This window comes from Adiantum capillus-veneris, chromosome 9 (assembly GCF_014529385.1).
Source record: "Adiantum capillus-veneris isolate H3 chromosome 9, ASM1452938v2, whole genome shotgun sequence".
NCBI classification, from domain to species: Eukaryota; Viridiplantae; Streptophyta; class Polypodiopsida; order Polypodiales; family Pteridaceae; genus Adiantum; species Adiantum capillus-veneris.
In genome coordinates, this window is record NC_140939.1 from 139296801 (window position 1) to 139309637 (window position 12837).

A 12837-nucleotide genomic window follows, 5' to 3' on the forward strand; every position below is an offset into this window, starting at 1 on the left:
GGATACTCTAATTGGTCTTTGTCCAAGTCACAATGAGGAAAAAAATGCATTGTTGCGTAAAGAGATCGAGTCAAAGATTATGATATCAATAAGAAAATCTTTTTTGCAAGTGTATTTATTTGTAACAGATTACTTGTACAAAGTATTCTTGATGCATTACCACACTCTTACCAGACTTTTGCTCGTACTTGGAGACTTATGACCCAAGGAAACCCTCAAGCTATCAAGTTTGATGCATTGTGCACATTGTCCTTATAGGAGACAATTTCAAGAAAGAACATGGCTAAATAGCGTGCAATTGCACAAGATTTTTTTGCTGCTCAAAAAGGAAGTGCAATAATGTAGCCATTTCTTGATGTTCTTTTATGAGTAGCAATTCACCTATGTCTAGTGCTTATTCAAGGACCCACTTGTCTTGGAATTTTGGTGAAAAAGGCAAGAAGAAGATGTGCTGCCATTATCGCAAGGCTAATGATCACTTGATCAAGCAATGTCCCAAGTTGAAGGCCAAAGAAGCCAAGAAGAAAGCGGTTGGATCTACTATCAATGTAGCTATTGTAGAATCTTCTATAAATGGAGATTGTGATGTTAGTTTAGATGCAAAATGGGCATTTAGGGTAGAGTGTACTTATGATCGTTCTCTCCACGATGCATGTATGCCAGTTGCAGCAGTCACATGTTTGGTACTTTGATAGTGGTGCTACAAGCACATTACTTTGCGTCATGCCTGTTTACCTCCCTTGAGGTTGTCCCTCATGGGAATACGATCACTTGTGCCTAAAATGCCTCTTATCTAGTCGAGGGAGGAGTTGGAAAAGTTTTGCTAATTGCTATGAATGGGTTGCAACTCTTTCACACTTGTTGATGCACTTTATGTACCAGGGATGAAAAAGAACCTTTTGTCTATATTTTCACTTGCAAGACTTGGTCTTGTTGTCAAATTTGTGGATGACAGATGTACAATTTATGATCTCAATTTTGGTGATAAAAGTTTTGCATCTGCATTTTTTGTGGGCAAGCAGGAGAAAGAAACTTGAGAATTTTTTTTATGAGCTTTGTTGGAAAAACTACCGAGAAAATGTGCTTTACTAAAATGACGATAAAAGAGTTTTTCTTAATACAAATATCCCACATAATGTGGGACTTGCTATTACAACTAAATGATAAGGAGAAGAATCAATTTTGCATTTTGTTTTCCATGTCTAAAGGATCTCAAGTTAGCTCCCTAGAAGGATGGCGATACTAGTAGGATTTGAAGGGCCCTCTATTCCTTCAAAAGATGGGCAATGGGTACTACCACCCTTCCCTATGGAAGGTAGTATTTTCATATTTCCCTTCCAATGATGAAAAATCACAAATAATATACATCAATTTTTGTCCCTTAGTGACATGTTCGGTGAAGAATATAAAAATGTAACACATTTGGAAACAATGTGAGTATCGTTTCTCTTTGCAAGCCTTGGTGAAGATCAAGACATTCTATAATAAAGATTTGAAAGACACAAAAATTAGAAGACTCCTATTTTACAAACTAATATCATGTTCTTCGTGCTATAGCAATCCTACGTTCTCTAAATTAGATATGCATCTTAGATACAAACTAATCTTGATTTCTACAATGTGTGGCATTTCGATAGGCACTTATGTTGTGGTGGTAGCCTATACTCTCACAGTTCTCGCTCGATATTTTTGTTTCCTTAGCTCTTTTTTTCCCTTTTGTAGCACCTCAATTTATTCTTATTGGGTTAATATAAATTATCTCAACTCACAATTGTGAGTATGGCAAAAAAAAAAAGGACTACCTAATGAGTACTTCTTGGGATTTGGTCTTTCTTATGCTATTAGGATTGTTTGAGGCTTAGAAATAAGGAGAATTGCATCAAGGTATATTAACATAAACTAAAGTTAACAAAACACAAAAGAGATTTTTGCTACACAGTTTTCAAACAAGTATATGAAGCCTTATATGTAAGACAAGGGTATAATAATATTTTCCACCATAGCTCTTAGAATTGCAAGAAGAAGGGGGGTCATAATTAACATCTACAAGTCGTAAATAGGGGGTTTTCTAAGATTCTATGCTTGTAGGTCCTTTTCTATAGGGAGTGGATCCCCTCGGCATTGGGTTAGTCACTAGGTGGCTTTAGGATCTTTGAAAATTTCAATGCTTATGGATTGGTTTTGAAGTCCACTTCATCGCGTTTCCAAGAGCATTGTCTTTCATAACAAGGACACAAGTGGGATCGACATGCAAGTGCCTTGGTGAGAGCATCGTGATGCTTCTTTAACTGTTCTTTCCTCCACTTGGGTTAAAATGCCATGAATTCCTTGGACATGATGCATGTGCACGTGGGAGGTAATCAATCGTTAGATTGAAAATGCTCCGGATAGTTGGCTTCCCAATCCGCATAGTCCCTTTTTATCTTTGCTATAATTGAAGGGTCTCTATGATTGAGAATGGCATGCCATCAATGCTCAAATATCTACAAAGGTCATGCATTTTTTTTCTTGGTGAACAAATGTGATCCTATTTCCTTGCTCTATGCATCAAAAAATATATAGAAAAAAGCATTTATCTCCCAAGCAATGGGTAAGATAGATACACATCAACATCCTTTCAATATTTGGTACCCTATGGCCTCGTCTATGGACTATCTCTATGACCTCTGCTAAGGTCATGCTTAGATTATCTCTCTCTATCATGTTGGTCAATCTCCCAAATCTTGATTTCTACAATGTGTGGCATTTCGATAGGCACTTATGTTGTGGTGGTAGCCTATACTCTCACAGTTCTCGCTCGATATTTTTGTTTCCTTAGCTCTTTTTTTCCCTTTTGTAGCACCTCAATTTATTACTTGAAGGTTTCTAACTCCTCCTTTTTTTCTGTTCTCAACCACTAGAGCTTCTAGAATCTCTTGCAACCTTCTAAGCCCTTCTACTTGTGCCTCTTTTGGTGCTAGTGAAAGACCAAGGACTATTTCATGCTCATCTCTACCCATCTGTGCTCCTCTTATAGGCCACCTGGCTAGGTATTTCATTAGTGTGATCACAAACACGGGAACATGTTAATGAAGTTGAGTGATCACTTTCCAAAACATGTGATCACATTAAATACTCACGTGACCTTCCTGTTAGCCTGTAAACATTGCAAAAACCGCCCCAACTGGTAAGACCACCATGCTTCTTCCATATCATGGCAGCCTTGTCATGCCTATCTTATACCTAGACGAGCATGTTGCAATATCAAAAAAACTTGGTGGGCAACCTTTTATAAAATAAAAGGCTAAAATTTTCATCCTTTTGACTAGCCAGATCCCTAAGGAGTGTATCCTTGTGCCGGGTATAAGTAATTCTCCTTGTGAATTCACCTAAGGTTACTAGGTCACAGATCCTAACGTGGGCTGGACATGATTCTTAATATAGTAACCACATCGTAACATATTAAAAACCTGGCATAAGACCAAGGTATGATCCTGAACAAATTGGGTCTCTTTAGGGTCATGCTCATTGCAACAAAGCCACTGGTTTATAAAGGGGATGAAGTTGGTTTTAGAAGATGAATATATACTAAAAATGAGTCGTTAGTCAAGGGTTGGATGTCTTGTACTACTATACCCGGTATTTTAACATCCTTTAAGTCTTGCTTTTCATACCATCATAGGCTTTGTTTGATGTAGGTTGTTTGTCACTACACAATATGAGAGCTACAATACTTAATTGGGTGAAAGTAGTTCTTATATATTTAATCAAATGTTTGAGGGGGTAAAATCCTTGATTGGGTAAAAGTAGTCCTCAAGTGTATACTTGCATTGAAGATTTTATAGTTTTTTTAATACATAATGTCGGATAGAAAGTGCATCATGTACTATGAAAGTTTGTTTTGCTCTCGTTTTGTTGCATGAGAGTGAAATCATACATATTTTTGTTTGTGTATTGCAAATAATGAAGATCGTGAATTATTTTTTTGTGTATTGCAAATAATTAACATCGTTACCATGCCTAAATTGATTGTTTTTGTTGCCCTATGTTTATTTAAATTTGTATACATAAAAAGTGACATTTTTAATTAATGTTGGAATATGTTGATATTGTGATTGTTGCATGTGAAAACAATCAAGCAAATAATAAAATTTACCATCACTAGATAAAGACAATATGATTTTTAGAAATGTTATTACTTTTTGTTTGCAAATTGCACAGTGTGTAAATTTGATTGCTCTCTTAATGAAATTCCTATTTTTAACATATATTGACCCTGTGTGAAAATTATTTTTGCAACTGAATATGTAGTTCTTATGTCTTCATCTATGATTGCAATCAATGGACGAAAATGTCGGCACAAGTAGTAAGCTCTTGGGGCAAAGAGTGGGAGTTTGTAAACAACATATGTGATCAATATATAGAGTGGCAATGTAAACTATGCATAGTCACAAAATTAAGTGGGGCTCCATGTATTAAAGAGTATATTTGGGGTGGCCTCAAAAAGAGCTATTGCACATGCACACACCCTCAAGCACATGCAACTACAAAGTATTTGAGAGAAGAGTTTGAGAAGAAGGGTGGCAAGAGACACGAGGTAGAGAGGTTTGTTATGAATGCATACCAAGAGCAGACAAAGTTGAACTTCAATCATGTCAATCATGTGGTAACGCCCATGAGCACTACAAAACAACATGCGCAAGGAGATACAATACCTAGCAGTATTTCTTCTAAGTACGATAGGGAGGTTAGGCTTGGGCAAACGTGACAAAGATCTTTGCAAAACAAAGCTTTCAAACGCAGGCGTTAGAAGAGGCATAACTTGTACTTGCATAAGAAATTTTCTTCATTGGAAGTGTATTAGTCATGGTTGAGAACCATCGTTGGAAACGTGCATGCAAGAAAATCGGTGAGTATGGTCCAAGATTTCAGCCCCTTCGTATCACATGATATAGAACGATCTCTTGGGCAAATATTACATTGAAGTAAAAGAGCGTGTTTCCAAAATCATTCTTAGCAAAATATTGCGTTTAGGATGCATAAATGTCAGTGATGGTTGGTCTAATGTTCAAAGATGTCCCAGAGAAGAGCCGTTCATAAAAGCTGGCTAATGATCACTTGATCAAGCAATGTCCCAAGTTGAAGGCCAAAGAAGCCAAGAAGAAAGCGGTTGGATCTACTATCAATGTAGCTATTGTAGAATCTTCTATAAATGGAGATTGTGATGTTAGTTTAGATGCAAAATGGGCATTTAGGGTAGAGTGTACTTATGATCGTTCTCTCCACGATGCATGTATGCCAGTTGCAGCAGTCACATGTTTGGTACTTTGATAGTGGTGCTACAAGCACATTACTTTGCGTCATGCCTGTTTACCTCCCTTGAGGTTGTCCCTCATGGGAATACGATCACTTGTGCCTAAAATGCCTCTTATCTAGTCGAGGGAGGAGTTGGAAAAGTTTTGCTAATTGCTATGAATGGAAACTCTTTCACACTTGTTGATGCACTTTATGTACCAGGGATGAAAAAGAACCTTTTGTCTATATTTTCACTTGCAAGACTTGGTCTTGTTGTCAAATTTGTGGATGACAGATGTACAATTTATGATCTCAATTTTGGTGATAAAAGTTTTGCATCTGGCATTTTTTGTGGGCAAGCAGGAGAAAGAAACTTGAGAATTTTTTTTATGAGCTTTGTTGGAAAAACTACCGAGAAAATGTGCTTTACTAAAATGACGATAAAAGAGTTTTTCTTAATACAAATATCCCACATAATGTGGGACTTGCTATTACAACTAAATGATAAGGAAAAGAATCAATTTTGCATTTTGTTTTCCATGTCTAAAGGATCTCAAGTTAGCTCCCTAGAAGGATGGCGATACTAGTAGGATTTGAAGGGCCCTCTATTCCTTCAAAAGATGGGCAATGGGTACTACCACCCTTCCCTATGGAAGGTAATATTTTCATATTTCCCTTCCAATGATGAAAAATCACAAATAATATACATCAATTTTTGTCCCTTAGTGACATGTTCGGTGAAGAATATAAAAATGTAACACATTTGGAAACAATGTGAGTATCGTTTCTCTTTGCAAGCCTTGGTGAAGATCAAGACATTCTATAACAGAGATTTGAAAGACACAAAAATTAGAAGACTCCTATTTTACAAACTAATATCATGTTCTTCGTGCTATAGCAATCCTACGTTCTCTAAATTAGATATGCATCTTAATCTACTACCCTTCCATTGCTAGATACCCGATTTTATGTCCCTTTACTACATAAGGAATATTATTAAACAAACACTTCTACTGACAGACTCATGAAAATTTTGACATACTTACGATGGAAAGATGCCTTAAGAAGGCAAGATGGATGTCAAACCCTATCGTAGATAGTGTCAATATTAGGAATAAAAATTGGTTATAAATAAAAAATGCAAACAAGTTGATATATATATATATATGTAGAGAGAGAGAGAGAGAGAGAGAGAGCGAACTAATCCCAAGTAAGTTTGGCAAGCTATGATTAAGTTAATTTGGATAGGACACATGCACCTATAGATAGGGACGATTCAATAAAACTTTGTTGTAGGAGATGTCTTTCCCTCGTGCATTCTTAGTTGTGGGATGAGGAACCCATCTTCTACCAAACAACACCTAAAGTTAGCACTATTGATGCGTAGGTTTCAACATCCACAACTAGTAACGCTTAGCTTTTTGCATTCTCGATGATCATAGAGAGAGAGAGAGAGAGAGAGAGAGAGAGAGAGAGAGAGAGAGAGAGAGAGAGAGAGACTCCTCTCGGTGCTTTGAAACAACCTAGCCTTAGCATAATCTCACCTACAAATTCTAATTCTGCTTAGCATAATCTCACCTACAAATTCTAAGATTTACCTATTTGAAGGTGAGAACGCCCAATTTAGAGAAAATTGTGGAAAAACCCTTTAAATATAGTCAATTTACCCATTAGATTTCTCATATTTAGGTTTTTTTTTTAGTTTTTTGGGAAAAAAATCGAGCACCGACTCCGCTATTTGAAGGGAAAAAAGAACAAGTGTCAACTACCTAGTACACATAAACTCAAAATGGCCTACATAAGATGATGCCTAATTAATGTCCCCAAAGGGCTGGTCTAATGGTAAGGCTTTGGACTCTCAACCTATGGGTTGTGCGTTCAAATCCCTTGGTGGGTCACACTCTAGAGGGACACCTTGTGCTCACGTGGTGTTCACGTTGCTAGGGTTCTTGCCCTTGGACACTTGAGTGCATCCTCCTCCTGGGGTGAGTCACCTGAGAAGGAGGTTCCTAGTTGGTTGCTACGAGTTCTCTCCGTTGTTCCCAGCATGTGGTACATCAATTAGGTGGCCATGTTGATGCCTATGCGTGGCTCTTGCCCGATGGTAAGCGGCCCTTACCCAACCATGTAACATGGCTAATATTTGCAAGGGATAAGCACCTCTCCATGTGGGCCCTCTGGTATGTCCCAAAAAAAAGACGATGCCTAATTAATGACTATAAATGAGACAAGGGCAATTGTTGCTCTTCATTAACTTTTCCATGTGGCACTAATCGACAAGCTTTATCCAATAGTTCACAAATGATCTCGAGAGTTCAACACTTTACTAAGGCCACATGTAGGCCAAAAACATGATGTATGACATTACTACTACAAAATAAACGGTAAATAAACTTTAAATGAAAATTTTTACATGATTTTTCCTTCGAGGTTTTATATCCCTCTCTCAATTTCAGTAGTGAAAGGGAAAATTTGGTCCTTTTTCTCACTAACAAAAAACCTACACATAGGAAGCTTCTAACAAATTTCCTCCAAATTCTATAAGTTTTCTTACCCTCTCATTCAAAATATAGAGGAATTTGCAAGTGTGATTAAGAGAGAGAGAGAGAGAGAGAGAGAGAGAGAGAGAGAGAGAGAGAGAGAGAATGAATCAGCAATCAATCCAAGTGTGTGTGTGTGTGTGTGTGTGTGTGTGTGTGTGTGTGTGTGTGTGTGTGTGTGTGTGTGTGTGTGTGTGTGTGTGTGTTTGAGAGAGAGAGAGAGAGAGAGAGAGAGAGAGATGTTGTGGGAACAAGAGACCTCAAAGATCTATCCATCAAGTCTTGAACTCAAAGATTTGATGCTCCAAAGGAAATTGGAACTCAAATCACCAATCTATCACCTTGGGTGATAGAAAGGTTATTCCAATTTCCTCTTCTTATGAGAGAGAGAGAGAGAGAGAGAGAGAGAGAGAGAGAGAGATGAAATGTTATATTAAATGTCTCCAGAAGGCCAAACTTATGAGAACAAACTGATACAATCTTGGTGGATCTAATACATTTTCTGGGTACAAAATAAAATGAAATAAAATAAAAGAAATGAACATCAGTGTCCGTCGAGGATGTACTGCATCGGTCATTGAAGAGCATCGTCAATGTCCGCCTCTATAAATAGTCGTACTAGATGTCTCCCATGTCGTGCTAGAATAGTCATGGTCCTCTGATGGAGCCTCCGCTGATGTTGTGGTGGCTCTCCTAGACGTGGGCGTCAGGCTCTTCCAAGCTCAATGGCTCTGTGAGTCAACATACGTCTACTATAAGTGGACTCTCAAGTCTGCTATGATGCTTCCTCATATGACTGTGCAGTCTCTGTTCTAAATAAGTTATTGATCTCCCTCTGTGAATGTCTCCTACTGTCTAATCTCATCAAGCGACTCTCCCTATGTCTACACAGCTCTAGCAACTACAACCCAAGGCATCTCTAATCTTGATATCTCATGACTCTAGTCAATGGTCCAAAGCTCTCTCTGAATAGACAATGAAACTGGCCTCGTATCTCATTCGTAGGAAACTATCCCAAGAGACCTTAAAGATCTATCCGACGAGGAGAGTTGAACTCAAGACCTGCTATGACACAGAGAGAGAGAGAGAGAGAGAGAGAGAGAGAGAGAGAGAGAGAGAGAGAGATTATCATGTGCCAACTTCATTGGAATGGAGGACGGCTTTTCAAGAGGTGATGGGTTCGATTCCAAGAAGCTACAATTGGCCAATTCAGATGTGTGGACCCCACTAGCAATTCAAAAACCATGGGAGGCAGTAGCAGCACTATTCCACTCTGACTACGATCCACATGCAGAAGATGATGGTGAGCAATACTATCCCCAAGCATGGAGATGCCAATGTAAATGCAAATTCTACACGCCTTGAATTTCTACCATTGGATCCCAACCTTAAGGTTATTAACCTCAAACTATACACAACCCTCTAATTAAGCTTAGCCAGAGGACTAAATAACGTTATTGCTTCAACCATAGGCCTATTATCAAAAATGGGTAGAATGATTTTGGATCAATGGTAGGTAGGTTAATGAAGGTGCTACCACAGTTGACTGCACTTTATAAGAGATGTTATAGATATTCAGGTATAAAGCACATAAATTGTGGTGTTAACTGGCCTTCATTTCCTCTCTCTCTCTCTCTCTCTCTCTCTCTCTCTCTCTCTCTCTCTCTGCCTTCTTTACTCGGTGATGTTCGTGATGCATCAGTCCATCCCTGCATTTTGTCACCGCAAAGCAAACCATTCAAATGGATGCCTCGGAAATTCTATAGCATGATTGACCATTCTATGTCCCTTTACGGGGTCCCAACTGTTTTGTACTATTTCCGTCGCAAGTAAATTCTTGACAAGCTTAATCAAACCACCGAGGGTTGACCTTGGCATTCCAAAAGAATAAATGAAGGTGAAGTCAAGTCATCTAAGGCTGAGAAATGAAAAGCTGCATCAATTGACACCCTAATCAAAAGAAGATTTAACTATTTCACATGAAAAGGTAGGTCCAATGAGTAATGGAAATAATAAAATTTCAAATGTCCACCAAACTCTCTTCTCCTCTATGGCTTCTTTTAGAAGCCAACAATCAAAAAGATTGATGCAGCTAGCCACCACACACAAATCCATCATCAACGTAATAATTAAATACCTGTTCATAAAAGATATGTTGCAAAAGCCAGTCACTATACACGGATGTACAAATTGTACAAACGAGGCATTCCTGCATTTTCTGCCCTATACATGGAGCACCTTTCTTCACATGTCCTACAACTGGAGCCTAAAAACCAAGTATATGGTGAAAATGTATTTATACGTAAGGGAACTCCTCAGAGCAAAATGTGAACTCAATAGGCGGTCACGCCCTACTTCAAGGGGATTTTAGGAGAAGAAAATGGTAAGCTAACAAGAAAGTAATATCCACCCCATGCTCCACCCAATCATAAGGCCAGCACCTGCAAAGCTCAACCCAAGGGCAAATGCAAGTCCAATTGTGCAACGCAACCAAACACTACTTTCCGGGACACAGCCATGTTTGTGATGTCTTCTGCCTTCCCATGCGCTCAGTAAGTGGTGGTGCGTCTTCTTCCGAGAAGCATGTTTTCCAGTATTGTGTTTCAAGGGGTTGAGCACCATCTGTTCAGCAGCACTAGAAATATCCGACAGTTCCTTACCCATCCAAACCTCCATATCCCACATCTTCAGCCACATGTTTTCCAACTCCAACGTCTGCACCCACTGCTTGTATGTACGCGCTGTCCACGACTCCCTGAACAGCAACCGAGCAAGCTTCTCTCTTTCTTGTAATGCTTGTGCTGCCAGCTTTTCAGCTTGTCTTGCGCGTGTTTGTGAGTGGCAAAGGGCTTCTCCAAGTGCCTCAAAGCCACCATGCTTACTAACACCTATATGTCTTCCACTGCTTGTTTTCCAAGCCGTGGTCTTCTGATCCTCAAAGCTAAAAAACAAAGAGAACACTCTGAGCTACAATTACGAAAGCAATGGAAGTGATGTTTCACAGGGTGTTCAATACATTACATCATCACCTATTTATTGAAGAAGATCGTGGGAAAGGAGATGGGATTGGCTGAGGTTCAGATGTGCTTGATGAACACTCAAACTGCATTGACTGCCTTGGTTCTTGTCGGCAGAGTAGTGAAGCCAATAAAACCTTGTCTGCTGAGGAATTGGCAGACCTCATGTCTTTCACAGAATTGGTCAGTGGCCCTTTCCATGTAAATGAACTCTGAGAGTGCGGCAAGTCACAATTTTCCAGGTACCCATGACCTTTTTGAGAAACCAAGGCTGCAAGCTCTTTGCTGTCTGCAGTACGCCACACTGCACAATCTCTATGAGAATATGCTTTTGCCGCACTCAACTCTACTGATAAATTTCCAGATACTTTTGATGAGTTGCTAGTCCCAGCATCTGATGATGATCCCTCAGTTTTTGATCCACTGAATAGAGAGCTTGTGGTGATGGTGGATGAATCAGTTTCAGCTCTTTTTAAACCTTCTTCCCTGTGAGTAGGTTTATTGCTTGGTTCGTCTTCTGTTGTAGTGGTGTCTTCTTCAAATTTGTTTGTAGAAAACCACTCACTTTTGTAAGTCTGTTGTTGATCCATTATCCACTGCCACTCCAGCTCTGACTCGGAACCTTTCTTGCAGTCCTTTGAAACTGCCAAGTCTCCTCCTAAACCTGGAATAGGAGATTCTTCTACAGTTATGTATTGTGAGTCAACATCAAGAGAACTTCCAGGAGGACCAAATTGCCATGGAAGATCCGTCTTTGCACTTAGGTCGCTCCAACACTGTCCCGGCAAACACGATAGCCCCTCACATTTATCCGCAGCCAGAACTGGTTTCCCAGCTGAAAGCATCTGATAATGTCTGTAGATACCGATAGTGTCTGCTGATGTTTCTTGGTCATCTGTAAAGCACCTAGTGGACGGGATTTCATACACATTGGAGCCTGACTTGTTATCTGTCATGACATAGACTCTCTTTGCTTTCTTCCCTTTCTGAAGATGAAGAAGAGGATATCAGACAAACAAGCTATTTAAAAACTAGTGGCAAGTTTACATGGGGTTCAGGAGGGCCTCTTAACTTGCAAGGAGATTATGGAGGTGCTTAAACTTTCAAAAAATAGGTGTATGCCATATGTGCAAAAAAGGTGGGTGTGTAAGCGAGGTGTAAGTGGGTCAAAGGATGCGCTTTCCCCCCAAAAGAGGAGGTGGACAAACAGGTATACGATATGATGATCAAGGCCCTTCCACCTCATTGTCAGCAACTTCAAAATCACGAACAATGTTTGTACACCAAGATTGTGTGAACAATAAACAGTCTCACCCAGAAACCTGTGATGGTGGCTGGCCTTTTACCCTTGCACATCACCTTTCACTTAGGCTGAACAAACAAGGCATAATAAGAGAGATTATCGGAAGAAAGAGTGAGTTCTTTTGGTCAAAGCACACTTTTTGGGACACATTGTTTCGTCCAAGGGTGTTAGTATGGATCCAACTTTAGTGGTGGCTGTTCAAGATTGGCCATATTGAAGAATGTACATGATGATTGTAGCTTTTTGCGATTATGATATAGGCAATTCATCAGATAGTTTGCGAAGATTGCTTCACTGTAGCACACCCTGACTCAGAATGAACGACATTCATTTGGGAACCTTCTTAGATTGCAACTTTTGAGAGACTCAAGTGGAAGTCGACTACTAGGCCAGTGTTAAGTTACCAAACTTGCAGAAATATTTTAAGGTTTATTGTGACGCTTGTGAAAGCAGTTTGGGAGCGGTCTTAATGCAAGAGGGCCATGTCATGCTATTAGGGCACGGATGCTTTTTGGGATAAGATGCTTTTAGGACTACTGATTTTGGGGCTCTGCTTCTGGCAACCCTCGTAAGTTTATAAGTGCCCCATGTGCCACTCTTTTGGGGCATTTTGAATGCAGAGCTTCGAAGAGTTGGATCATTGGGAGTTGTACCTTTGCAAATCAATAATAAAGAAATACCAAAAGGGCGTCAATCTTTGGGG

General features: G+C 39.4%; 1 protein-coding gene across 2 annotated transcripts in view; it reads right to left on the reverse strand.

Moving 5' to 3' along the window:
- Positions 1 to 9928: 9928 nt before the first annotated feature.
- The window catches only part of LOC147451257 (uncharacterized), a 34195-nt gene continuing 31286 nt past the window's right edge, over positions 9929 to 12837 (reverse strand). The window contains exons 2-3 of one of the 2 annotated variants that reach the window (XM_086520229.1): positions 10844 to 11780; positions 9929 to 10755 (exon numbers count right to left, since the gene is read on the reverse strand). In XM_086520229.1, the coding sequence (XP_086376355.1) occupies positions 10203 to 10755; positions 10844 to 11676 (1386 nt within the window). In that variant the 5' untranslated portion in view covers positions 11677 to 11780 and the 3' untranslated portion in view covers positions 9929 to 10202. Of the gene's footprint in view, positions 10756 to 10843; positions 11818 to 12837 lie in introns of both variants that reach the window. The other variant, XM_086520228.1, reaches the window with a different exon arrangement.